Raw genomic sequence first — 21,462 nt, 5'->3', positions numbered from 1 at the left:
TACATCATCCAGTGCTTGTCGGGGCCGTCTCACCCAACCATCTTTGAAGCCAATGAACACTGACACCAAGGACAACAAAGGGGAAATTACTTGTGCTTAATAAATGAAATAAAGAAGCGATACATTAATGGAAATGAAAGTGGATGAAAAAACAACTTGCCGCAGGTGGGGAACGATCCCACAACCTTCGCGTTTTGCGTGCGATGTTCTACCAATTGAGCTACCACGGCGCCGTTTCCCTATCCACTTTCTTGGGTTTCTGCATCTTGCCAGTTTGCCGGGCAGGTAATAACTATGATGCAAAATGCATTTCAGATGATGAACTGCTTTTTAGCATTTAACATCTTCACAAAAGCTCTCTGTTTCACATCGATTCTGGAAGGGTTGGATCTGCATAAGTTTTAAATCTGTTATGTGCAAATATACAACCGTGTTGTACTGTCCTGAATGACTTCTTCGCGGGCGTGTTTACCAAGACAACTGCTGTTGTCACGCCGCAGCTGCATAATCGCGATTTCTTTCCCATGGATGCAATTGTAGTCAACTTTGAGGGAATAGCTAAATTAATTGAGAAACTAAAGCTTTTGTCTTCATGTGGTGATGATGAAATTAATGCGAAGTTTCTGAAGAACACGAAAGTTTACTCTTCAGTTTTTCTCTCATTCCTCTTCACACAGTCCATTGAATCTAGTATGCTGCCATCAGATTGGAAGGTCGGAAAAGTGATGCCACTTTTTAAATCCGGGAACATGCATTCTCCTCTCAATTATCGACCAATTTCTTTAACTAGTATCCTGTGCAAACTTTTAGAACATGTAATTTACTCTAATCTAGTCTCATATCTTGAATCAAATGACTTTTTTACCTACTGCCAACATGGATTCCGGAAAAACTATTCCTGTGAAACACCGCTTCTGTTATTTACTAATCACATCGCAGCAGCTCTAGACCGAGGCTCCTTTCTTCATGTTGTTTTTCTTGACTTTTCTAAGGCTTTCGACAAAGTACCTCATCAACTACTTCTACTAAAAATCATCACTTTGAAAATTGACCCAAACATCCTCAAATGTATCGAATGCTTTTTATCTAACCGAACCCAATATGTTATCGCTAACAATCACGCTTCCTCTCCTTGTCCTGTTGAATCTGGCGTCCCTCAAGGTTCCGTTTTAGGTCCACTACTATTCCTGATCTACATAAATGATCTTCCAGATAACATTAACTCTAGTATGAAGCTATTTGCAGATGACTGCGTTATCTATCGCGAAATAAATAACCCTAATGATACATTTGTCCTTCAATCTGACCTCAATAAAGTATCTGAATGGTGCAATAAATGGTTAATGACCCTTAACATCAGTAAATGCAAGCACATGACATTTTCGCAAAGCACTAATGCCTCAATGTCTTCAGAATACAGAATTAATGGCATCGGACTGGAGCGCGTGTCTGCATACAAGTATCTCGGTGTCTACATATCTGATGACTTGTCATGGCATACCATGCATTGACTACATCATAGGTAATGCAAATTGCACTCTTGGTTATTTTCGACACAATTTTTTCCAAGCTCCACAGCGCCTAAAATTAATGCTTTATCAAACTTTCGTTCGTCCGAAACTCGAATACGCGTGTGCATTTTGGGATCCGGCACACCGCAGTCTCATTCAAGCCATAGAATCCCTTCAGAATTGATCAGCTCATTTTATTATGTCGAACTGTTCACGTACCACTAGTGCCTCGCAGATGAAATCGTCACTTACTCTTCCTAACCTTCAAACTCGGCGCAACATCTCGCGCCTTTGTTTATTCCACAAAGTGTTCCATCACCGTTCATTGAATCAGCAACCCATTTCGCAGCCAGTGTACTTATCCTCCCGTATCAATCACACTTTGTCGCACTGACATGTTCCTGCATTCTTCTATGCTGAAAACTTGTTCTGAGTGGAACCGCCTTCCCTCTTCTATCTCCATCTTAGCCAATGCGTCATCATTCAAGACCGCTGTGACAGATCATCTTTTAAAATGTCTCGAATTTTGCGGGGGTTTTTTTTTCCTTTTATTTTGCTGCTCTTACTGTCTGTTTATCTTGTCCTTGTCCTTATAGGCTTGAATGCTTTTTTGTTTGTAAACCATGTACCCACCCCCTCTGTAATGCCCATTGGGCCCTGAGGGCATGACAATAAATAAATAAACCTTGGTCTTCACAGAAACACCAGGCATAATGAGCATGAAAAATTGGCATGATACAATTCTTCCAATCTAACCTGAAAAATGGTATCCTCTGGCATTCTTGTACTTCCACGACTCCCGACAGTACAGCAGACTTCCGTTAATTCGATTTTTCGGTTAATTCAGTTCTAACCGAAGGTCCCGGCCGGCGCAAATACATTCTTATGGGCCAAAACTTCCGTTATTTCGATCTTAACATTGGCCTTCACCGAATAATTTGAACTTGACTAGTCAGCTTTGTCGCGATACAGCTTGTTATGCGGTGAAGCATACCAAGACTGTGCGCGTATACTGTGTCACGGGACATAGAACGCGTTTCTTAATTATACAGGCGCACACGCACTGTCTCCGGTCACAGTAAGAGTATCCAGACGCTTAATAAGCATATATTGGCAGCCATTCAAAGCTTTCTTTTTTTTTTTTTTGACGTTGCTGTGGTGATTTGAGCCCTCGTTGCGCCCGCCATCCGTGTCTCGATCGTATATGAGACCGTTAACGAGGCCTACTATGCATTCCTTAATTATACTAGTGCGTGCACTGAGAAAACTCATCTGTGTTTTGGGAAAGAAATTCGAGGGGACGGTTAAATTAAGCCAATTAACAAAAGAGCGGAGGTCTATCTAAAAGTCTGAAGGCCTGCCAGTAAACTTATTAGGCGTCTATGCTCGTACTGTGTCTGGAGATGGCGCATGTAAATTAAGGAACACGTGCCATGTCTTGTAACAGTGGCACCTTTTCAGGTTTTGTATGCTTCACCGCATACCATATTTGTATTGCGGCAAAGCTAACATTAACGGTAAATACTGCCAAGCGAATCAACGGCGTATTTCGGCGTTTTTTCTGCCTTTTGTTTGGTTCGGCCAGTTTTGTCGGTTCCGTCAAAATCGAAATAACGGTAGTCGACTGTATAGGATTCTTCATAAGTCGTTTTCTTGACAACGCACTTAAGTTTTATCTCTGTTTGATGCAATTGTTTAATTGCTTTTGAAATTTAGTAATTACTCTATCAGGTCATCAAATGAACAGTGCATAATTATGCGTCAATCTAAATGTTGGTCTAGATTTGAGGTGACAAGAAAGAATAGAGTAAAATTTTAGCACCATGAGGCTGAGAAATGATGGGGAAAAGTGCAAGAATATACTATGAACAGTACTCCATGCACTAGTTACAGGGGAACATTCTAACAGCGCGAAAAGATGAAGGACAAGAAGGGGCCACACAGACACAACGGGAACCCCATGCAACCCACGCATAAACAGGATGTAATTGACAGACGGAGGATCCTTACGTCAGACTAAACATGCAGAATGTAGATCAATTGGTTTTAGTTAAGTACTAGCTGTAGCTTCAGATAGACCATGCATTTTATTAGTGGAAAGAGATTTAAAAAATAATCTCCTATTTGCAGGTCTGGACACACTGACTTGCTTTATTCAAGGCTGCTTGTTTAAATAATTTTCACTAAATTAACGTTCTGTTTTATGGGAATATACTTAAATGTATAATTCTAAACAGAATTGTTTAAGCCTCATTTCCTGTCACCATTCAGGGTTTTTTTATTCCATTGTATGCTTCAAGATGTCACATGTAAATTTCAATGCATATATGTTCCCCTGTCTGCAATACTTCCTGCATCTCCAGGATATCCTAGCATATATGCTAGCTTGTTCCGTTCATCCGGCAATTATGTTTAAACGATGAAGTTTCATGTATGTGGAGTCGACTGAATACCTATATTTATCTTCAATGAACCTAGCTCCGTCCATGCACCCACTCATCCATCTATATCACATCCATCGATCCTTCCATCCATCCACCCACCCGTCCGCCTGCCCACGCACCCATTGTTTATTTGTAAAGCGTTACTAATTTTGCGTGTCACCATCATAACTGGTGCATGCTGCCCAAGATTCTCGCATACTTTAGGTTTGTACAGGCTCCCAATGGAATTTGGCCGATGGTCAATGGTTGGTAACAAGTCGGGAAGAAGTCGCGATGGCCGACTTACTCGGTCAGACAAGCGAGGGACATAGTCCGCTCATGCCTGGCCATTGACCATGTCGGCAGAAGGTCGCGGGTCATAGGTGTTCTGTGGTCGGGCCTTTTGCTTGGCCCAATGTCTTAGGGTGACGCAGTGCCAGCTCCCGCAGGTGGTCGATCGGTAAGCTAGCGAGCGTGGGCCAACCTCGTTATGAGGTCGGGGGCCGACCCGTATACACTCATGAATATGAAAAATTACATAAATTCGCAAATGAAAGTGTTTACCGGCCGGATTCTAACACTGTACTACGAATTTGAAGCCTGATACTCTATAACAATTAGGCCATGAGTGAATGCCTCAGCAGCTAGGTGACACGCATACCAGCGCGTTGAAATGTTGGTACATGATTTAAAATAGACCCGCAATTCATCATCTGAGACTTTTTAGAGAGCGTGGAGGTCATAACGCGAGGTCGGAAAACCTTGTTTTAAGCTGCGGGGCCAACACTTTCTTTGGTCCCTAAGAAGAAGAGAGATGAATGTAAAAACTGGCGGTGTATTGGAGATAAGTCTTGGGAGGTTTTCAAGTTTTGTTTCCCTTAAGTTTAATGCCCAACTTTATTTTTGCACGCCATTTTAATGCACTACGGCGGCCATACATATAAGATACATCAGTGCCTCCTATAAAAATGCACAATTCTAACTCTCAAGATAAATGACTCGATCGATGAGCACGGCCATTACTTCTACAAAAAATCTGAACGCTTAATAGAATAACGTAATTACAATGACTTAATGGCACATATATTTCACTTCTCAAATAGTAGCTATATATAGCGAGTTGACTATATATATATCCACTTCGAACGAATTATGATGATGGCACCGGTTTCAAGATGTGTGCCGTCAAACTTGCGATAAAAATGCACTGTTATTCGACTTACATTGTTATGAAAACGCTTTTTTATGCATTAAACACAAAAGTAACTGGAACGCCAATTCATTTCATCCGGCACTTCAATAATTACTTTCAAAGTGGATACGCCTTGCGAACTCGCTTGCTATAATTCGTATATTGAAATATATGTACAATAAAGTGATTAACTTAAATGTTAATTAGTGCACTTATGTTAATTATTCAATTAAGCATTTTGATTTCTCGTAGAAGTAATGGCCACCTCGTCGTCGTGCAATTTAGCTCAAGGGTTAATTGTGCTATATGTACCACAGGCAATTTTTTAAAATTTTGGTGCAGCTAGTAATTAAAGAACATCTGGTATAAAAACAAATACTTATATAAACGAGTAGCCTACCAAATTTTGCTAAATATCACCGGGTCAAGCGTGGTCCTACTTATATGGCTAACAGTTGGCCAGATAATATCCATTCAGGTTGGTCCAATGTCTCCAACGTGAGGCAAGTGTCAATTCCCAAATGTGGGCCGCGCTCGGCAGCTGACCATGGGCATGCCATGGGCCAACGTTGTGCCGAGCACTTTTGTGCCATTGGGCTTGTACCAAATATCGGTATGTATACGTTCAAGCCAATATCAGCAGCAGCAGGTGAGATTGCTATTATAGACGACGGAACACCGCTTTCACCGTGGTAGCTGTGCTAGCTTCCAGACTGCACCTTTTTGCTACTGCAGTATATAAAGGCGACATAGTACGACGTTATAAAAATAATAATAATAAAGGGAAAAGAATCAAAATTGTACAGACGTACGTGTTCGGTATGTAGCTTGTTTCACATCTTTCAACCCGCCGCTCTCAACACACTTTGTCCATTTTGACCCACTGCGTTGACTCAGTGTCGTTTTTTTTTTTAAATTTATATTTATGGGCATTCAGTGGCGTTGCGCTGCTGAGCACGAATTGTCTCTGGCTTGTTTCTCGCGACCGCAGCGGACAAGTTTCGATGGCAGCGGAATACAAAAACGCTTGTGCAGCGTGCTTTGGGGGCACGACCCCAGGCGGTCAAGATTAATTCATAGCCCTCCACTACGGCGTCTCTCCTACACCACTGTGCAGTTTCGGTACTTTAAATCTCACAATTTATATTTAGTCTATTTTGAGTTACGCGCCGAAAGTTGTGCTTCCCGGCATGCGTTGCTACTCTTGGCAGGTTGTTAGGGGTGGTTGGTCAACAACCGCCAAACTGCAGACCACGTTGGCCTCGTTTGAAAAGCTCCCGGCAACACTGTGCACTTTGTCACGTGTCTTTAGTACACCTGCCGCTCCGGATTTGATCCAACTTCAGGTGCGCTCCCGCTGCTCCTACGCGCTCCTCCGCATCTTCACGTGTGTAATAACTAGTACGTCTGTCAGCGGCAGATAATAAATAGTCACACGTTCCCGCTTCACTCGTAACGTTGACAAAAAAACAACATCTGAAGTTCCTGCTTTGGTGCTTGATAATGAGATACCTTTCGCTCATGTTCCTGGGTTATTGGCTTTCCCTTCTGTCATTAGTAGGCGTGGTGAGCGCTTCGGCAAGAGGCGAAGGCGACAAACTCGAACCACCGACTGTGCTCGTTGCTGTCATACTGAGAAATAAGGCGCACGTGTTGCCTTACTTCTTCGGTTACCTGGAGCAACAAAGCTACCCCAAATCAAGGATAAGTTTATGGTAAGTTGGCTGTGCGATATCGCAGTACGTACCCCCGCCGATCATATATCCTTGGCGAAATATCCATTTGTTGTAAACTGTATCGGAAGTTGGCAAAAAAGTGTAATAAACTTTTTATGTTGTTGCTCGCCATGTGGGACGATAAAATATACGACGTATTTCCCAATCATTACTTTTTTATTTACATCGATCGAGTAACGGCTGCTACGAAAGCGGTACATGATCCGCAGTTAGGAATTAACATCGCATAATATGTTGATGAATTTCTTTGTCATTTTTGTTGGCAGCACGCTGTCGATTTTCATAATTCTACATACACTATAACGTTAATATGCCTCGCGATGATTGTAGCAAAGGTTATCCAAGCATGTCGTCTGCTCTAGAGAACAGCTGATAACGTGAATTCATATTGAAAACGGATAAATTGAATTTGACCACGTGGCATCTGGACTGAGCACCTTCTTATTGGATTTTTTTTTAATCAAAGCTATTTACTGTTTTAGGCTCTCATGCCTATTCTCATTCTTATTTTTTCCAAGATATGCACATATGCGCTCTAAAAGCGCCTATATAGATAGCCTCAATTGCACCATGAGTGAGTGAGAATAAAGGAAATGCACGCAGGCAGGCGTAGGATTGTATGGACTGATGAGATAAAATTTGCAGGCCTAGCGGATGTGTGGTGATCACTGGGAGATGCCTTCATTCTGCAGTGAACTTCACAGACTGATGATGATGAAAGGACAAATGACATATATATATATATATATATATAGGCCATTTCCAATAAGTGAAAGGAAATAAGTTGAAATGCATTGAAAAAAAGTCGACTAGCTTGCATGCATGTGCTATTTCATGAATCAAATTGTAATTGGAGACTTACACTTATTGAAAACTGTAATTTGTATTATTAAGATGATCCTTACTGGAGCCTTCTGGCTGTTGCCCCCCCCTGTGCATAGCTACCACACTAGTGGATATGAAAGAAGATGAGAAAGTCATTTTGCAGTGCAGATGCTTTTATCTAACAGGAGATAGATTTAAACGCCTTTTATTTCTAAATTGTAATGAATCATCCATTTTCCACAGATGATTTTTGACATATAAATTTCTGGGGGAATACGAGCAAATGCATTTTACGACAATATGAGGTGACCTTAACAAGCTTCCGCTGTGGAGTTCCCCACCTAAATTTTTACCTCCATAGGTCTGGTTTATCCACAACTAACCTCTGTTCCTTTTGCAATGAACCAGAAACTATGGACCATTTCTTTCTTTCTTGCTGTTGCTCCTCCCTTTGCAGAATGTTCCACTTATTTCCAACTAATAAGCTGGGTTTAGCACTTACTATACCAAACATTTTGTCCTTTGGTGCCTGTCAATTAGGCACAAGCCATGAGTGAATGATTACTACTATACACAAGTTCATTGAAGTGTCTGGAAGATTTCGCTGCTAGGGTACCAATTGTGGGACACTTTATTTTTATTTTATCCTAAATTTATGTATAGGCCCTCTAGAAATTTCTATTAGCATTTGGTTGCCAAATGCTTCGTTTTGAATGTTCGCATTCACCCCCTTCTGGTATTTTGTTAGATGCTCTTTTCAATCAACCCAGTGTGGCCAATCCCCCCTGTGGGTACGAGCCATGTTTTGAGGTATCGACAACAACTTTCAGCTACCACAAACTCCGCTTATACTTGGAGGATTCGAAAACCTTCTGTGGCAGAAGATTTGTAAGGTGACACCTTGCAATAGTGAGGACTTTCTATGATTATTTAGGAAGGTGCTTTAGGGCCTCTTTAATGCTTACTTTGACTGCAGGCAGCCAGAGCACGTGTACACTAAGCATATTGATTGTGAGCCCTTGTTATGGTGAAGCAGTTTGAACAGCAAAATAAAATTGCTATTAACATCTTGAATATTTTTGAGTGGCCCGAAGAAAGATATATCTGTGTGGTAATTAAAAGCCCTTCCTAGGGAAGCATAAGTACTATTGTTATGAACATTGAACTGAATGGATGGATGCATTAGTTGCAATGTGATGGCATCTGTCTGGCTAAGAAAAAGAAAAGAAAAACGATACAAGTACTGTCTGGCAGGTGTCGCTGCCGGGAGCCAACTACTTGTGTGCAGAACACCGTTTCTGGGTTGAAAGCCACTGAAATAAAACCTATTATGAAAATAGTTAATTGTTAAATATATGCTTTGGTCAAGCTGCCTACACATCTAGGATCCCAGAAGCTTTCCACTGGAGTGTCGAAAGCTTTTGCATCGGCTTTGGCCATGTTATAATTAGGACATGCACTGACTGGTCCAATCATAATGTCACATGCAGAGTTGTATATTTTATACTGGGATAACAACTATTTATTAACGAAAAGGTACAGAAATCACAATCAGCCGTGCACCGACTTCCATGGTCGGAATGCGTATCTATAAACCGATGCGAGGACACCTCATGGGTGCAGACACTTGAGCTCTGAGGGATGATGCATTTCGCACATGCACGATGAGGGAGCATTGTTGTGCTGGTGGTGGGGCACTGTCTTTAAGGGCACCAATAAACACACGCAGCACTCCTCTTTTAGGGAAAGCAGGTTACGTATATTTCAGAGATTTGGATAGTTCGAGTGGGACGTCTTGCGATTTGCACTGTCCCTCTAGTCTCAACTGTTGGTGTTTCAGTGGGTGCATAGTCACAGCCATGTCGGGATTGCAGAAGGTTGTTCCACTTGGTTTGGAGCCAGTGTTGACTGCTGCTTGACTTGGTCATAGTGGTGGTGTATGTGTCCTTGTGGAGTTGGCGCTGTTACCATGATTGACCCACTTGTGTCATCAGTTTTGGTCCTCTGCCAAAGATGCGAACAACTACCTTAATGATATTTTGTAGTGTGTTCTGCTTTCCTTAGAATTGGGCCACTGCTCAGAATGCGTAATAGCCTCCTCTTCACCCTTCTTGGGAATGACAGGGTCGAGCCTTGCCTTGATAAGATAACTGAACATCTGGTCTGCTGGGGATGTTCCATTTAGACATGGCACTGTGTGGTACATGAGCAGCCATTTAGCTAGCCAGAGCTTGTGCCAGAGCCAGAGCTTTTGAGACCATCCTTCACTGTTCGGACTGCTCGTTTGGCTAGCCATTTGAAGCTGGATGGAAAGGAGCAGTTCGGAGATGCTTGATCCTATTTCCTTCAACAAAGTCTTGGAAGGGCTGACTAGTAAATGGCGCTTTATTGTCTGTCGCAATACACCTTGGTAATCCAAACATTGCAAAAATTTCACACAGGTGTTCCATTGTTTAGAAGTGGCACACAATGAGCACTTCGAGGCATTTTGACTTTGTGTCAACTACTACAAAAAATATTTTCTCCTCGAATGGTCCAGCGTTGTACAAGTGCAAGCACTCCCGGCATTTCTGCGGTTCTGGCCAGGACACTGGTTCTGCTTTAGGTGGCATTGGAGAATGCTGAAGGCACTCTGAACACTGTCAGGAGCAGTACTCTATTTAAGCATCTATGCCAGGCCACTAAACAAAAGATCTTGCCATGCCTTTTATGACGACCATACCCTGGTGAACATCATAGACTATCTTAAGGATATGTTGGCAGGCAGAAGGTGGAACAATCATGCAGTTTCCTCAGTAGAGAAGATTCCGATGCACACTCAGTTCATCATGCCTGTTCCAGAAAGGTTGCAGGTTGTAGTATGGGACCAACCATCCTTTGCCCATAGTAGAACCTGGCTTAAGCTCTGGTCGCTGTGTATGAGGTCTTGTAGTTGCTTCACTGATATTGTTAGCTTTTCGAGGTTGTAGATGAATTAACGAGCTCTGGTGGTTCTCTTAGATCTTTGCACAATGTCGTCAGTGGTAGCCTGCTCATGGCATTTGCATTCCCATTGAAGCATCCTGGACAGTGCTTGATGCTGTAGTTGTAGGCTCCAAGGGTAAGAGCCCTTTGTTGAATTCTTGATGCAGTCATAATTAGACCTGCCTTGCCTGCCCAAAAGATCCCCACCAATGGTTTGTGGTCAGTCATTACCATAAAACAATGACACAAAAGATAGTCTCTGAAGTGTGTGACACTAAATATTATGGCAAGAGCTTTCCTTTCTGGCTGTAAATAGTTTCATTCTGCTGGCGCGAGGGTGCAAGATACGAATGCCAGTGGCGATTCCACGCCATTTTGCTGGTGCGACAGCACTATTGCCATGTGCAAGAGTCGGCTTTTATAGATAGATGCGGTGTTTCCACGGGTGCTTTTCTAGAAATTCTTTCAATGTACTTAAAGTCAATGCTGGTTGGGTGGAGAGATGGCGTGTTTCTGCAGAAATCAAGAATATGTATTGGATCAAAGGTTGCCCCTATTCTTAGGTATAGTTACCTGAGCTCAGTTGACAGCTGCTTAGAGAAGGCCTTGGGCAATTCTGTTAAGGTATTTCATCATGTTGATGATTACCTGGTTTTCTGCAGTAAGGATGAATTTGATTCCGCTGCTACCTCAGTAAGTGAGCAATTTAAACTTAATGGAGGTGGATGAAAGTTTACCAAGGAATTTCCTCAAAGACACGTAATACAGTTTCTAGACATTTCCTTGGTCTTTGAAGAAAATCACATGTGCTGGCATACTCCCCTAGAGCTTCGAAGCCATTGTTAAACTTTCAATCCAAGCATTCCAAAGTAGTAAAAAATGGAATGGCCATGTTGTGCCTTAAGTCTTCTCTCACCAGATCATGCATGCACAAAATGAGCGTCACTTTTAATGCACAGGTCTGGCACCTATTAGAAGCAGGGTATCCTAGTGTAGCAGTGACCACTGTGGCTGAACGCCTAAAGAAGTCGATTTTGAGAGGGACGGACGTGATTACAGAAAGCAGTAATAGCACGAAAAGTGTAGTGGCTATTCCTCACATTCATTCAGTATCGCACAGGCTTAAAAAAGTGGCAAGTACATATGGTGTTCATGTCATTTTCACTGCTCCCAATAAGCTAGGTAACATAGGCGCTGCCGTACAGCGAAAAAAGGAGCTGGTGAAAGGCAAAAAAAGAACAGATATTTGTCCAGTGAAGCACATCAAGAACAACAGTTTTACTGACTGTCGTATGGGTGTAGTATATAAAGTTCCCTTTAGTTGTGGCCATTTATACGTAGGACAAACGGGGCGGTGTATCAGTCAGAGTCTAACAGAACATAAAAGGTCGTTAACCGGTGGATCGCCTTCTAATCTTTCCTTACATTGCCAAGACTGCCAAGATTGTAACTGCACGCCTAAGTTAGATGAATGCGCAATATTGTACAGGCATAGGAATGAAGATGCACGTCTTATGGTCGAGGCATGGCATATCAATAATGGTGGAAGTGTGTGCGTGAGTCAGCCTTCGATTACTTTACATAAGGTATAGATCAAATGCCTTAACAGTTACCTCTCACGTAGACTGGTGCGTGTACCTGACTGACACGTGGTGCTACCTTTCCAGAGCATGCGCAGATGAGTTTTGTGTCTTCTTTCTTTTTTTTTCACCTCAGTGCTTCCTTCAGTTGATAGTCGGTGTTCATGTTGTCCACTTCTCTCCTCTTGTGTCCGTGTCTGCATGCCTTACCCCTTCGTTACATTATATACTTCCCCCACACTGTAGGGTAAGGCGACACAAGCTAGCGCAGGCTGCTTTGATGGATTGTAGTGGGCTAGAATTTTGGCCTCCATTATTGCTTGTTTGCTCTTGATAAAGGCGTTGCATTCTTCATCTGTCCATCTCAAACGGGTGTTCTTCTGTAACAGCACATACAAGGGTGCTAGTAGCATTGACATGTTGGGTAGGAACTTTCCGTAGCACGAAAAGAGTCCAATGTAGGATCTTAGTTACCCTACATCCTTGGGTTCTGGTGCTTGGATGATGGCTTGTGTTCTTCTTTGCAGGCTGAAGTCCAGCTACACTGATCTCATGACCCAAGTACACAAACAATGGTTTAAAGAACTTGCACGTCTCCTGTTTCAGCTTCACACTTGATTCTTTGATCCTTTGCAGGACCCTTTGAAGGGTCTGCTGATGTGCTGCATCAGTCTTCCTATCACGAGGACATCATCCAGGTATGCAGAGGTACCTGGGATTCCTTGAAGAGCTTGTTCCATAGTTATTTGGAAGAGTGCCGGAGTCGATGACATACGAAAGGGGGCTAAGCGATTGTATTTGAAGAGGCTTCTGTGTGTATTAATGACCAGGAGTGTGCTTATTTCATCACCCACAGATTCCTGATTGTAGGCTTCCTTGAACTCTAGCTTTGTGAACTTGACTCCACCTTGCAAGGATGCAAAAATGTTTTCAACCTTTCAAATTGTAGGTATCGGGTTGTAATCACTGCAGGATTCAGGCCCAACTTGTAGGCCCTGCAAATCCTGATGCTTTTTTCATCTGCTTTCAGCAATGGTACTGTGAGAAATACCTATGATTGATCAACCAACGTGATTATTGGTTCGTCTTCCAGTCTTTTAAGTTCATGCTCCACTTTCTCTTGCAGTGCATAAGGTGCAGAGTGGGCTCGGTAGTACTGCGACCGAGCGTCGGGTCAAAGCTCTTCATGAACTGGAGGTCCCTTGAGAACAGACACCACAAACACGTCTTTAAACTCTCGTAACATGTTTTACACCATGTGTTCTGTTGCATATTCTACCAGCTGTGTCATGTTCGCCTGCCCTGGTAGAAGCTTGAATGTTGCCAACCAGTCCTTGCCAAACAAGTTTGGTCTCTTGCTTGCAACCGACCACCAAATGTGACTGGTGACATGTATTCTTGCCTTGGCATACGTACGCTCTTAAGGAACCAAGCACAGGAATGGCATCATGGATGCACTTTAGCTTGATGTCTGTTGCCATCAGGCGGGGTAGCGAATGCTGGTTCAGTTTGTATGTGGCTTCCGAGTTCATGGAGACTGATGAGCCAGAGTCTAACTCCATCTTCTGTGGTGCTCCAGGCACCTTAAAGCTTACTGTGATGGGGCTTACAGCTGAATTTATTTCTAGTGAATTCAGGAAGTGCTCGGTTGGATTGTTACCTGATTCGAGACTGTTCATTTGGCCTTCTTGACTTCTTGTCTTCTCAGTGTTGAAAAGACAGCAGCTCGCCAGATGTCCCACGTTGCCATATTTGTAGCACTTGGTGTGGATGCGTTTGCAATCTGGAGCTGTGTTCTCGAATGATCACTTTCGATGATATCACTTCCAGTGCACATTTATAGGCTGGTTGAGCAAAACCAGATGAGCTGATTGGCTGGTTGAGCACTGTGTCGTGCGAAGGCAATAGTATTGCCGAAAATGGTTATCTGAGAATAGGTCCCCTGGTGGTTTCTGGTCATGTCCTCCACAGCAAAGCCAGGGTCTCATTTTCTCTTTGGATCCGGGCTTGCCTTTTCTTTTGGCTTTATTCCTGGGTCCTTCTGTCCATTTCGTACCAAACGGCGCTTTTTATAGTGGTACTTGACGTAATTGGCGGTGCCTTCTTGATTTAGAGAATTGGGCAATTCCACATGCCCTTTCTGAAGTTCCCTTGCGTTTCGATCTGCTGCTTCTGCTATTCTCGTGATGTCAATTGCCTTTTCCAAGGTAAGGTTCTTCTCCACCAGAAGCCTCTACCACGCAGTCTTTTCATGGATTGCACATACAAGGTGATCCCTCAGCATGCAGTTGAGAGCTTTGCTGAAGTTGCAGTTTTCCACCATGTGCTAAAGTGCAGCGACGAACACCGTGACACCTTCATTCGCAAGTTGAATGTGTGTGTTGAATAGAAAGTTTTCAGGCTATTTCAGACAACAGCGGGCTGAAGTGGCTGTTCAAGGTCATCATTAGCTCCTTGTAATTCTTTTCTTTCAGCTTTGCTGGTGCCAACGAACTGCATAGGATGGCATGTGTACTGGAACCAACACTTGACAAGAATATCCACTTATTTCTTTTGTTGTCTTCAATGTCTTTTGCATTAAAGAATCTGTTGAGCTGTTCTGTGTATGAGAGCCAGGATTCCTGGTTGCTGTACTCCTCCACCTTGCTGAATGTCGCCATATCTGTACTTTCGCGCAGGGAGGCCACAGAGTTCCATTACTCTACAGTGGGAGCACAATCACTTGCATGCTTGCATCTGAGGTTGATGTCTTCATCAGGCTAGTCCTGCACTTATGATCCACTCGCTCATCACCAGTTGTATGCTTAATATAGGAATAACAACTATTTGTTCACGAAAAGGTACAGAAACCTTGATCGGCTGTGCGCTGGCTTCCATGGTCAGAATGCATCTCTGTCACCCGGCACAGACGCTTGAGTTCTGTGGGAGCGCAGTCGCTCTGGTGGTGTGGTGGCATGTTATAGGGGTGCCCATAAGCATACACAGCAAAGAGCTGAGCCAAGACACAGGCTGCATTTAAAATTTGTGTGTCCTGCAAATTAGTCCCACACACATGTCACAGCTACTGGATAAGGTAATATAGTTGAACCTGATTTTACAAAATTCGATATTATGAATTTTTCAATTTTACAAAGTATAAATTTTTCAAATGTTTGTCATTAAATTTAGTGTGTTTCTAATTTCGATCTTACGAAGGAAGGTTGACCCCTTCTTCCAGTTTTGCATAGCCCCTCCAAAGAAAAGACGTGAAAAAACAGTGCCAAGGAAAAGAAATAAAGAAAAATTAGGGCCGCATTTAAATCAGCCCATTTTTGCTCTCCTAAATGGGTTTATAAGAGATATTGTATACACATGCAACACATGTGCATGTGTGTGATGACGCGCTTGTTCATTGCTGCAAGCAGCTGTGGCTGTGGTTATGCAGTCTTGTGGTATGGCAGTGCTTTAGATGATATCATTCATGTCACGTATTAATACGGTCAGCTCCACCATTGCTGAGGCTATTAGAGAAGTGGAAAGACAAAAAAGAAGTATGTATGGTACAAATGAACATCCTTTCGCATGCAGACCAAAAAACAAAGAAAAGGTACAAAGGGGTAAATACATAGGTTATCAGCTTGGCAGTCATGACATATGTGGGTAAGGGTACATACTAATGTTCTCAGCTACCAAGCAACCAACCAGCTGCACATTTTTCATACATGAAAATAGGACAAAATGCTATGGCACATTGTCATTGAACAGAGCCATCCAAAAAAGCACTTGGGGTCATGGCCTGTGCAATGGCATTTGGCAGCCTGTTCCATTCTGCAATCGCACGAGGGAAGAAACTAAATTTAAAACAGTTGTTGCATATTGTCGGGAGTGATATATCCATGTGGCTACGGTGCCTAGATTGGTACGGATTTTGAAGTAATCACCACTGTTTGCAATGATGTGCTTATGAATAATCTGATAAAGAAACTTTAGCCTTTTCTACTTAGTTCATAACTCCAATGATGGAAGATTGGCACGTTTACATAATTAAGTTGGGGAATAACAGGTTAAATATTTATTAAATATAAATCTGGCAGTAAGGTGCCATACTCTTTTAAGTTTACGACAATTGGTAACAGTGTATGAATCCCACTTGATGTTTACATACTCAACGATGGGCCTTAGTAATGCTTTGTTAGCAAGACATTTGATTTCTATATTTGCACCGCAAAAGGTTCGTCTTAGGGACTACAATGCATTTATGGACTTGGAGCATACATGATCTATGTGGGCATTTCAACATAAATCTCTGGTAAAAGTCATGCCCAAGTATATATAGGTTACTGCTTATATAATAGTTAAAGCTTAGAGTATTTTTCTTTCTAGTTATCGACATAAAGAGTGATTTTTGCACATTTAGCAACATTTCCCATTCGTTGCACCAATTCACTACTTTCTGAAGGTTCAAGTTTAGGTTGAACTGATCATCTTTGTTCTGAATTCTGTTGTATAAAACATAGTAATTGGTGAACAATCTCAAGGGCTTCGATTTGATACTGACCAGTACTTAAGTTCTTGAAGTCTTTCTTTTTATTTGAAAGACCGCGAGAGTTAAGAGGCTAGAAACATGACACAAACTACAAAGGGGGGAGGCAGGCTAGGAATGCTAATTGTATTAAAAGTGCAAGCACTTTGCGGTATGAGCAATGGGCCCAAGAAGTGTGGCATTACCACTGAGCATGGCATTCTGACAAGCACTCTCTTGACCATTTTAAAAGGTATCGATGCTATAGTTTAAGTCACTTAGTCAGAAAGTGCATTAATGAAAATGTCAGTCTAGACAGGGCTGCATGGAAAGTTGGAAGAAAGTCTTTTTATGTGGTTTGTAGACATGTGATCAAAGAGTCTTCACCTCACTTGGAGAAGCGAAGAATTTGAGGCAAGCGCTGGCTGGCTGTCACACTTTAAAGAGTGCTGCAAAATCATCAGCAAAACGCTGAGTGATGAGCCAAGCAGCACAGTCAATGTTGCAGCTGACTACTCGTTGCTGCAGAATGTGCCGGACATTTTGGCAGGCTTTATGCCCCTGATGACATGTACAATGCCAGTGAGTGAGGCTTCTTCAACAAATGCTACCAAATAAGACACTCACCTGCAAAGAGGAACCCTGTAGGAAAGGCAGCAAGCAAAGGCTTACACCCTTGCTGTACATCAATAAGGATGGAACTGACAAGCCCTATCATCATTGGCCAGAGCTTGAAGCTGCGGTATTTTAATGGGGAATAAACTGCACATGCAATAAACTGTCAGTGGTAATGCGTAGATGTCTTGCACCATTTTCTCCAAGTGAATGACAGATTTCAACGATTATGTATGCTGGAAGAAGAGAAAAGTGTGCCTCCTGTTGGACAATTGTTGGCACACTACATCCCCTACGTTCATCTGACATATAAAGAGTTACACTATTCTTCTATTGCAACATCTGTCATTGAAACTCTGGATCAAGGAATAATAAACAGTATGAAATGTTCCTACAAGCACTGAATGATTGAAAAGTTGCTTTTCATCTTGGAGATGTGCGAGAAATGAAGTTCCAATGTTTTTATGTCAATAGAGATGGTGGCTGCAGCCTGGAGTGAAACAAAGCAATCCAAAACAATTGCTGTAGACATGCCGGTTTCAAAATGTTCCACGACAAAACTAGGTCATGTTTAGCCAGTCCAAAACAGCAGGTCGAACGCTTGTCTTCCAGTTCCTGAGAGTAGCTTAGCTAGCTTAGTGCTATATATCCTGCCAGGTGTGAACTTCACTGATTACGGAAGTGCTGATGACAGTGCAGACATGGATGCAACAGAGAAGTTGGATGATGGGGATCTTGTGAAGCCCATTGGTAATGAAGAACAAATGTCAGAAGGTAACGACATGAATGCAAATGTATACTGTGTGCTGACAACTAGCTCCTTGGGCTATTTCCTGTGTCTCAAGAGGAAGGGCAACTGGCTCTTGTCGCTCTCGTGAGATATGAGGGCTGTGTGATGCCATTACTGACAAACCATAGGCAAGGTAAAATAACCAACTGTTTTCACTAGAAATAAATTGGTTTAAGCAAGGCAGTGTGATATTTTTAGATTTTATGAAATTCCAAATTTTACAAAAGTTTGACCCTTCCCCATTTATTTATTTATTTATTTATTTACTTATTTATTCATACCTCAAATAGCCCATTTGGGGTTTTACATGAGGGGCGGGCACATCTAAGTTATATCTTCAATGAATGCCTTGAATGATGAATGACTGGAGAGGTGCACCACTTCAGCAGGTAGATGATTCCAGTCTTTTACTGTTTGAACGAAGAAAGAGTTCAGATGAGCGGTGGTGCAAGCTGGAGGGGGATAAACAGCCTTTGAATGGCTATGATGGAATGAAGTGCGATGCACAAGCTTGATGTCGGTCTGGTGAAGAAGGGAGGGATAAAAGTTGTAAAAGAGAGTCTTTCTGTTTTGCGGCAGTGCTCGAGGGTTGGAAAGTTCAGAGATGACTTAAGTTTAGTGACGATAGTGTGGTAAGAATAGTCAGAGTGAATGAACCTTGCTGCACGATTCTGTATGGATTCCAGTGCTGTTGCCAGGTTAGGTTTGTATGGGTCCCACACTGAGCATGCGTATTCCAGTTTGGGTCGAACAAGTGTTAAATACGCAAGTTGTTTTACTGGAGGGGGAACAAGGTGTAGATTACGGTGCAGGTAGCATAGCACGATTGGCATCATTGCTAATGCTGCAAATGTGCGAGGACCAACTGAGGTTACTGGACAAGTTAATACCTAAGTACTTATAAGAAGTCACAGCACATATTTCAGAAGCGCAGGTAATGTAATTAGCTGAAATAAATGATTGGGGATGGTGGAAAGTAAGTAGTGATGTTTTTTTGGCATTGAGAAACATCAGCCAATTATTACACCAAGTTTCAATGACGTTAAGGTTGGAGTGGAGAGCACGAGAATCAGCGTCGTTAGTAATAGGACGATAGATTATGCAATCATCAGCAAATAAACACATTTTCAAAGAACAACCTCTCGGTAAGTCGTTAATGTATATTAAGAAGATTAGTGGTTCCAGGACAGTGCCTTGCGGCATGCCGGAGATATCGGGCGATAATTTAGACGAGCATTGGTTAGCGTAAACGAACTGTTGACAGTTAGTCAAGAAGTTGGGTATCCATTGGATAGCACAAGGGTTAAGATTACGACGCAATAGTTTTAGGAAGAGTTGTTCATGAGGAACCTTGTTGAAAGCCTTTTGGAAGTCTAGGAAGAGGGCATCTATGGGAACATTTTGATCAAGATGTGAGCTGATGTCATTAACAAAGAGAGCTAGTTGAGTTTCACAGGACATGCCTTTCTGAAAAACATATGGATTAGGATTGAAAAAAATTAGCGGATATTAGATACTTTACAATATGAGAATAAATTATATGCTACATTAGTTTGGAACAAACACTGGTGAGGGAAATTGGACGGTAATTGTGGCACGATGGTGATGATCCTTTTTTTGGTACTGGAATTACCTTGCCTATTTTCCAGTCTTGCGGCACCACTCGAGATGATAATGATTGCTGAAAGATATGGCTAAAAAATAAACTAGAGATGTGCACAGTGTTCTTAAGCATTTTGGAATTGATTCCATCGATGCCGGCCGGGGATGTTATTTTGAGGGATTCCTTTAGTTTGATGATACCGTATGCCTCAAGTGTTATGTCTGGCAAGGTTGAGTGGTTGAGGTAAGGACAGTCTAGGAGGTCAGTGTCAGGTTCAGGAGTGAATACGGAAGAGAAGACAGTGTTTAGTACTTCAGATGCTTTATGGTCAGGAATACAGTTATTGTCGCCATCATATAGTAGTAAGGGTTTATTTATGGTTAGTTGGATTAATGTATTTCCAGAATTGTTTGGGATTGTTCTGCAGCATGCTAGGGAGCTAGTGTTGTTGAGTAAAAGGTTCGTTTAGCTGTTGCGGCCAAAGAATCAAATGCCTTTTCACTGGCGTAATATTTTTCCCAGGCAGGAACGCTGTTAGAATGTTTGGCTTTGCAATATAATCTTTTGTATTTATTGTTTAGTCATTTTAATGTGTAGTTGAACCATGGGGACGAAGGTCGCTCGGTTAAGGTGATAGTTGGTATGTAAGTCTTAGTGAGTTCGATCATTTTATTTTTAAAAAGCATCCAGTTGGTGTCTACTGTGCACTTTGAAAAATCTATAATATATCAGCTGTAAAACTTGGTTAGTGCATTGTTAATACTGATGTAATCACCTTTATCGTAAAGTGTTATTTTATTTTTTGTTTTCTTGCTCTGAGGTAGTTCCTAGGATAATTCTGCATGCAGTACTGAATGATCACTTAGTTCTGGTAGATGTGTTACAGAAGAAACACTGTCGGGATGGGATGTTAAGATAAAATCAAGTGTGTTAGAGCACTGTTCGTTTTTTCGTGTTGGGGTAAATACTAGCTGCATCAAACCAAAGGTGAGGCACGTGTTAAGAAAATTACATTAAAGATTTTTCTTAGACATCGTTATGACTGGTTCAGACCATGTTATATCGGGAAAGTTAGTCACCTAAGAGAAGTAGTTGTGCATGACTAAATTACATCGTAACAGATTGCAGTGCCTCGTGGAAGGCAATAGTGCCGGAAGCATCTGCGTCGGGGGGTTGATAACAAACACTGATAATAATTTGTAGGTATGAAGAACTGCACAATATGAATAAAATTTCTAGAGGTGAAGTGATATCATTAATGGAGCAACAAAGGCTGCAATGGGCAGCTCAGAACACCTCCTCAGTATTTGCCTACACGATCCCACCTAAAAATGTCAAAATCAGGAAGGAATGAATTAAGCTCTGCGTTATCGACGGTTGAATTCAGCCACGTTTCAGTTAGTACGAGAAGCATACAATCAGAAGAATCAATGAAGCTACAGATTGCTTCGCGTTTTGGCAGCAAGCTTCTTATGTTAGTGTAAACAAATGATACAGGGATACTAGCTGGTTTTGTGGTAGTGCGTGATGGTAGCTATGAAGCTGATATAACTACTTGTAGTGTTATCATACTTGTAAGTTCTGTTCTCCATGATGAGTTTATCGTACCAAAGTTCAAAAGGCTTCTGCTGTGACTTGTTGAACTTGATTAGTTGTTTACATGCGTGCTTAGTGTTGGCTTGTAAAATTGGGGTTCAGCTGTATTTGTCCTTACACATGCAC

At 42.1% G+C, this 21,462-nt stretch overlaps 1 protein-coding gene across 4 annotated transcripts in view; it reads left to right on the top strand.

Annotated features, from left to right (window-relative positions):
• Positions 1-6,440: 6,440 nt before the first annotated feature.
• Positions 6,441-21,462, top strand: part of LOC126547435 (glycosyltransferase 25 family member-like) — a 361,867-nt gene continuing 346,845 nt past the window's right edge. For 3 of the 4 annotated variants that reach the window (XM_050195438.3, XM_055063007.2, XM_055063006.2), the window contains exon 1: positions 6,442-6,841. In XM_050195438.3, coding sequence (XP_050051395.1) covers positions 6,630-6,841 — 212 coding nt within the window. In that variant the 5' untranslated portion in view covers positions 6,442-6,629. Of the gene's footprint in view, positions 6,842-21,462 lie in introns of all 4 variants that reach the window. The other variant, XM_055063005.2, reaches the window with a different exon arrangement.

Source organism: Dermacentor andersoni, chromosome 1 (assembly GCF_023375885.2).
Source record: "Dermacentor andersoni chromosome 1, qqDerAnde1_hic_scaffold, whole genome shotgun sequence".
Classification (NCBI taxonomy): Eukaryota; Metazoa; Arthropoda; class Arachnida; order Ixodida; family Ixodidae; genus Dermacentor; species Dermacentor andersoni.
This window is presented reverse-complemented; position numbering and strand designations above follow the sequence as displayed.